Raw genomic sequence first — 7,614 nt, forward strand, 5'->3', positions numbered from 1 at the left:
TAAAGGGGAAATAGCATACCATTACATTGGATGCCTTCCTGAATGGCCGGAAGTTGCAGTTCTGTGCACAGTAACCACAAGATGCAAGCATCTCCATTAACCATGCAATCTGATTATTATCCTCTAAAAATAAACATAGGTTTGAAAGCCTATTTCCCCCAAAGAAAGGGAAAAATAAATCAACAATGACTTAGATTCTATTTGTGAACTAAAATGTTCAAGTTGCTGAATAAATTGTGTCACAATGTGACAGTGTAAGAAACAAAACAAAACACACGATTGGAAAGGCCGTGAACAATAACAACAACAAGAAAAACAAGCATTGCTTTGATGAACGTTGACATTCTTGAGATGACAATAAATGTCAACAGGAACCTGAAACTGAAAATAATAGAGAAAGGATGAAAATGCTTGCTGAGCACTTACCGAGTATAGCCATAAACTCTCTTAGATACTTTCCTGTGCTCCTCGTATGGTAAACACCAGAGTTTTAATGCTTCATCATGTGGATTATGAGGTCAGTACTCTGATTAGTTCTGATTAGTTTTTACTCTTCATGTAGCAATTTGGACAACTAAAATATTCTTTATATATAAATCCTTTACTTCATCTGAAAAGTAGAAAAAAATAATATTTAATTATAATATTATTGTGACAATAAATGAGATAATGCATGTAAAGCACTTTGAACATTATTCAATGTGTAAGTATATTTATCATTATCTCCTAACTTTATCCTCAAAAGCCCATGATATCGCCTCCCCGTTCATCATGTTGAGAGCTAGAACATCATTCCCATGCTTAACATAACTAAGATCAAATTCATGACTTTTACTGAACCCAAGATAAGAGTTGAGATTGCAGAGTAACAACTGCCACAATAATCATTGACTTCAGGGAGAGGAAGGCCATTAGCATGCTCTCACTGAGATAAACACAACTAGACACCAAAAACAGAGTGCAAGTAGAAGAATTCACAATTTGATGAATGTCAATGTAGGCAGATAAGATCATCTGAATCTCAAAGACACAGAAACTAGGGGTATCTACACCTTCCTTCAGGGTCTTTCTCTATAAGACCACCACAAATTCATAGAAATGATTGAAAAAAGCCCAATTTCTATTGTGGTGCAGACATGAGGGAGGGGAAGCAGTGTCCAAGAAACTCCATCTAGACCAGAGGTTCTCAACCTGTGGGTCGCGACCCCTTTGGGGGTCGAATGACCCTTTCACAGGGGTGACCTAAGACCATCGGAAAACACATATATAATTACATATTGTTTTTGTGATTAATCACTATGCTTTAATTATGTTCAATTTGTAACAATGAAATTGGGGGTCACCACAACATGAGGAACTGTATTAAAGGGTCGCGGAATTAGGAAGGTTGAGAACCACTGATCTAGACCACATTCTCCTCTTCATTAAAAAAATTAATCAGCTTTCCCAGGCGGCTGCCGAAGATGGCGGAGGGGCAGGTCCTGGTGCTTGATGGCCGAGGCCATCTCCTGGGCCGCCTGGCGGCCATCGTGGCCAAGCAGGTACTGCTGGGCCGCAAGGTGGTGGTTGTGCGCTGTGAGGGCATCAACATTTCTGGCAATTTCTACAGAAACAAGTTGAAGTACCTGGCCTTCCTGCGCAAACGGATGAACACCAACCCGTCCCGCGGCCCTTACCACTTCCGAGCCCCCAGCCGCATCTTTTGGCGGACGGTGCGAGGCATGCTGCCCCACAAGACCAAGCGAGGCCAGGCCGCCTTGGACCGCCTCAAGGTGTTTGACGGGATCCCACCGCCCTACGACAAGAAAAAGCGAATGGTGGTTCCCGCCGCCCTCAAGGTTGTGCGCCTGAAGCCCACCCGGAAGTTTGCCTACCTTGGGCGCCTGGCTCATGAGGTTGGCTGGAAGTACCAGGCCGTCACAGCCACCCTGGAGGAGAAGAGGAAGGAGAAAGCCAAGATGCATTACCGCAAGAAAAAGCAGCTCATGAGGCTACGGAAACAGGCCGAAAAGAACGTGGAGAAGAAAATTAACAAATTCACAGAGGTCCTCAAGACCCATGGACTCCTGGTCTGAGCCCAATAAAATTGACTGTTATTCCTCAAAAAAAAAAAAAAAAAAAAAAAAAATTAATCATACTTTGTGGGGTAGGTGAGCAACTATCCCTACTGCCCTACGTTGAAAGCCTACTGTAGCCAGAGAGGGAAGTGGCAGGGAAAGGCCTACTTCTGGGGGAGGGACAGAATTACATGCTGAGTCTACAAGCATAAGTGTCAGAGGAAAAGCAGAACCTAAAAGCCACTCTCTCACAACTCAGGGATATGACATGTGCCCAAGAATAAGGCTCAACAAGATTAATCTTTACCCCCACCACAAAACGAAGTAGTTTTGAATAACGAGTAAGATCAGAATATTGCTAAGAGGGGGACAGGAAAAGAACGACAGCAAATAAAGATGCACTCAGTGAGGCCCATAACAAAGGAAAGACCTGAGAAACGTAACCCTCAGGATCAGACACTCACCCCACATGCAACACGCATTCCACATACAAGACAAGGTATGTCTGTGAGGGTAACCTGCATCACTGCACCTCTCAACTTCTAACCAGATTATTTCAAACTCATTTATAAAAAAACCAAGGAGAAAAGAACTACTCTTTTTTAAAAATATACTTTTATTGATTTCAGAGAGGAAGGGAGAGGGAGAGAGAGACAGAAACATCAATGATGATAGAGAATCATTGATTGGCTGCCTCCTGCATGCTCCTACTGGGGATCAAGCCTACAACCTGGGCATGTGCCCTTGACTGGATTTGAACCTGGGACCTTTCAGTCCACAGGCCAATGCTCTATCCATTGAGTCAAACCGGATATAGCAGGGAACTGCTCTTACTGAGTCTTCCTTTAATTAATTACACTTCTATCAGAAAAATACAATATTTATTTCAGTTTTCTTCTATGATCATACTTTAGAGATTTTGATATATAATTTCGTATTGAGTGTGTTATTGCTTATAACCATTATAATACTGGTTAATATATAATATTCAGGAACATGATTATATTTTATAAATATATTTTATTAATGTTATTTATGAATATAACTAGAGTATCATTTTCTTAAAGAGAATTTACATTTTTATATTAATCTTTTGCCTTTCCCTAGTCTAATTCTTATCAACATGGCTAAATAGAAAAAGGAGATAGAACAGAGACTATAGAATCACAATTTTTATAATAGAATCTTTAAAATATTAAGATTAAAAATATTTAGCATGAAAATTTCTTAAATAATATGAATATCAAGAAATCTTTAAGAATATTTAAAATTATCAAATATAATCATTTTATTAACATATGAGAAATTGTGGTTATTCGGATGGTATAAAAGGACCACTAGGACCCAGGCCTTTTAACTCCTAAGTCAATAAATGCTTTTCTCAGTACATCTTGCTTGCTCATATAAGATAAATTACACCCAGATCCAGTCCATATATTGATGAAAGTTACTAAAAACAAAATTCTTAATTTACTGGAGAAGTGGTACAACTTCTCTTTGAAATGAAAGAAGTTTTTTTGGAGTAAAATAGGAATTTGGGGGGATGAAATAGGCAGGTTTATGAAATTTTAAAAATTAAGGGGTCCATGGAAAAAACACAGGGCTACAGAGTTGCAAAAGGGTACATTTCCATATGACAAGGGAGCTTATGGAACTTATGGAAATTACTTATGGAAGTTACATTTCCATAAGACAAGGGAGCTGGGGGTAGCAAAAGGTACACATTTACAGAATAAAGGGAAGGAGGAAGAAATCCCAGAGGAAATGGGAGAACAATGAGGGAGGAGAGCCTCATGTGTCCCATGTAAGGTTAGATCTTTGAGCTCAGAAGTTGCTATAGTATCCAGATCAGAAGGGGATGGTGACCAATCAGAGGGGATATCAAGGCACAAAGATCTGCAGCCTTTATAAACCGTAGGGGAAAGGGGCCCAGTGGACTCTTCCCCCTCCCCACCTGGGAGTCTGTGCTGTGGGACTCTTTCCCCCTCCCCACGTGTACTTGTTCTTCAATAAATTTCCACCTTTACTATACCCTCTTCCGTCATGGTTTCATTCGTTGACTCTGAGGGACAAAGAGCCTGGGAAAAGCCATCCTGCCCAGGGAACACCGTGCTTTCCAGTCCAAAATTCCCGTATCAGAAAGATGCATTTTTCTTCATATTTTTATTAAGGATAATTATCTGCATCATGTACATTTTTTTTTCTTTGAGAGTAGAAATGAAATACTTTTCTAAAGAATATGTTCCATTTCTCCCACAGTTAATTACCTCCATTTCATAAAAAAAATAAGTGCAGATTAACTATTATATATCAACTTCTGACCTTGATAATAGCTGGGCATTTATGAAGAACTATAGTCTATGGAGCACGCTTCCCTCTACTTAAAAGCTGCTTGAAGGTACTTTTCAGTAGATACACTTGCTTCCGAAGAAGACACTTGAAAGACTTCACGTATGTTAATTATAGCAAGCTAGACTCATAAAGCCTGGAATTTTACAACTTCTCAGAGAGCCTCAGGGAATAGAATATCTTCCAAGTCAGTGGCCAAGTTAATCCAATTATGCTTCCTTCTTTCTTTTGGCAGCCTCCCCTTTTGTCCTATTAAAATCTGCAAACTTAGAAAAATGCAAAAGAAAAAAAAAAGATCTGAACTGTACTGGTTTCAGAAGAGTCTATATAGTTGTCAACATTGCCAACTCTATATCTATCTATTATAGTTATAGCTACATGTACACACAAACCCCAAAAACCTACTTTTGAGTTTCAGGTTTCGGATTTGCAACCTCTTAATTTTAATTGAAGAGAAAGAAAACTAACTAAGGAGCCGAAAGACTAAATATAAAGCAGACAAGGTAGAAGTATGTATGAAAATATAACTCTGACCCACCACCTACCGCAACCTTCCCAGGAAGCCAATTCTCTTATATACAATAAATAACCTTGGAAGTCAGTTAGACGTGTAGGCAGTCAGACTGCAATCTTTAGTAACAATCCAGAAAACTAAACAATAACAATCAGCTCAAAATGGCCAGAATTTGATTAGTAACTGTCAGCTGCTTAAATTCTTGTCCTCGTTCATAACTTAGGACCAACCAGAGAAATCCAAATGTGCACTCCTAACCAATAATAGAGGATACCCCACTTCTAATTAGTGCGTTTACAGCTTCCCCACTCCCAGTCTCCAATCGGCACACCTGAAGGCTTCCCTCCTTTCCACTCTAAAGCTTTCCCTCTTCTCTGCCTGCCTTTGAGTCTCTGCCAAAACACAAGTGATAGTGACTGACTTCTCTTGCTAATGTGAGCTCGGAATAAAGGTTTTCTCATTTGCTTTTCTCATTTGGTCTTTTATTTCCACAGAGCAAAACGTCAAAAACAACAACAAAAAAATCTCTCTGTGTTTCAGAATCTCTAAAATGCTTTCATTTCCTTCATGGTACAAAATTTCCACTTTTATGTTTAAATATGCTCCATCTTTTTTATTGTTTTTCCTAACATATCATTAGTGGAAATGATTTAACTTTGGGGGGAATTTTGTAATTTATTTTGAAAGGAATTTTAGAGACAGGACAGGGAGTTTTAGGGACTAAAAAGGCCCCATGGGAGAGGAATGCATAGATGGGGGCTTGAAGACACCAAAATGCTTATCTTACAGAGGCTAGAGAAATGCCAGAGGACAAACGGGGAGGAAGGCATACATTCACAGAGGATAAAGAAAAGTCATAAAATATCAGGAAGAAGGAAACATATTTTCACAGAGGAGAGAGGAATGCTGCAAGCTAAGGGGGGAGAAAGAAAGGGGCACCATGTGGGCGGTGAGCTTTGAAACTGATACTCTGTAGCAGAATGACCAGTGAGGGAAACCTGGGGGTCCTAGATTAAGGAAGAGTCCAATTAGAAAGGGTCATGAACAGACAAAGAACTACAGCCTTTGTAAACCTGAAAACAAAGAGACTCATTAGATATTGTTTGGATTTTTCGAGAGAGAGAGAGAGAGAGAGAGAGAGAGAGAGAGAGAGAGAGAGCAGGTTTTTCCCACTTGGGGGCCCCTTCCCAGGGGGATCCCTTTAGGAACACCCCTGCCCAGATGCAGTTTGTATATGCTTCCAATAAACTTCTACATTTTATTTAAAGAAATACATTAGTCCACGAATTTATTCTTCATCGTTGTCAGACAAGGACCCACGAGAAGAATCTGCACCCCAAACCCCGCATTTCAATTTAAATAATGAAGTATGTATCCTTTTGCCTCAGTTTTCATATCTCTAGAATGGGCATATTAAGATTTTATAACTCAAAGTTTTATCAGAGGATTAAATGAGACAATGTAGATGGAGTGTTAGAAAGAGTGCTGTGTGCATGGCGGATGCTCAGCACATGTTAATACAACATTCTCCTTGGAACCAACCAGTCTCATCTCATAGAAATTTGGCTGTAGCTGGGAAGACAGAAGAGCCATACCTTCCCACCATGTCTGTGTTAAGTGTGGGCTGCCTAGCTGGTCTTTGCTACTCAGCCCTTTCAGAGTTTCTTGTGCCTCACACATTGGAGCTGAGGGGTGCGGGAGTTAAACTCCTATGAAATGTTGGTTTCCTTTTGAGAAGCCTCTTTGGGAGCAGTGGTTAAAACTTTCAGCTACTTACAAACATCTGAGGCACAGGGAAGAAGGAAGCTACACAATACGGAGCCATCCTTTCCTCAGGCTTCCCTCTGCGCCTACAGCGCATCTCAGTGCGTCTCACTGGATAAGCCAGTCCTGCCTCTGAAGTATGGAAATGACTGACAATAATATGAACACACTTCAGGATGCCACCTGCGACAGTCCCCGCGCTGTGTGGCTGGGGCAACTAGGAGAGGGCCAGAAAGAGAGGGCAGACAAAAAAAAAAAAAATACTGTACTCCCTGGGCACAATGAGTTATTGCTTCAAAAGAAGGAGAGGAGTGCAGAAGTGTTATGAAAACAACAGTGGTTGTCAGACCCACCTTGCCGGAGGCATTCGGAAAGCAGGCCGATTTTTGATCAAAGCCAGCAAGGATGAAGCGAACCTGTAAGAGAGATCCACAGCCCGCACTAGCTTGGGCAAAGGCTTGCTGCCTCTGAAAACATAAGAAGTCTGGTGTGAATGCCATGTGGAAAGGATTAGAGCAAAAAGGACTGCCTTATAGTCCACAGCTGCACTCTCCAATTACAGTCACTGTGGGGAAGCAACGTGTCCTGAGGCTAATATTACCTAAAATCTCTGCCCGTGACCTGGATAAAGAGTTTCCGCTATAGCTATAGATGAACAGTGTAGTGTGAATTTCTTTACAGGATCACATTAAAAAGCAAACAATACTCTAATGGGAAGTTTATAAACAGTAATATAAAATAAGGAAAAACTGATGAAGTACATGCACCTAGCTGGGAGTTTTAAGTGGATACAAATGAATAAATGTTCACTGTAATTCTTTTGTTTGTTGTGTGTGTGTGTGTGTGTGTTTTGGTTTTTTTTTTGAAGAATGTAATGGAATTTTATTAAGCGAGACATTAAAAGACTTCCCTTTAATTGAATTAAACTGC

The 7,614-nt window shown here is 40.3% G+C and overlaps 1 protein-coding gene across 1 annotated transcript; it reads left to right on the forward strand.

Moving 5' to 3' along the window:
* Positions 1 to 1,438: 1,438 nt before the first annotated feature.
* LOC132220533 (large ribosomal subunit protein uL13) lies at positions 1,439 to 2,124 on the forward strand. Its single transcript, XM_059673719.1, has one exon. It carries the CDS (start codon positions 1,464 to 1,466, stop codon positions 2,073 to 2,075), a length of 612 nt encoding a protein of 203 aa, XP_059529702.1. The 5' UTR covers positions 1,439 to 1,463; the 3' UTR covers positions 2,076 to 2,124.
* The last annotated feature ends 5,490 nt before the right edge of the window (positions 2,125 to 7,614 follow it).

This window comes from Myotis daubentonii, chromosome 1 (assembly GCF_963259705.1).
Source record: "Myotis daubentonii chromosome 1, mMyoDau2.1, whole genome shotgun sequence".
In the NCBI taxonomy this organism is placed as follows: domain Eukaryota; kingdom Metazoa; phylum Chordata; class Mammalia; order Chiroptera; family Vespertilionidae; genus Myotis; species Myotis daubentonii.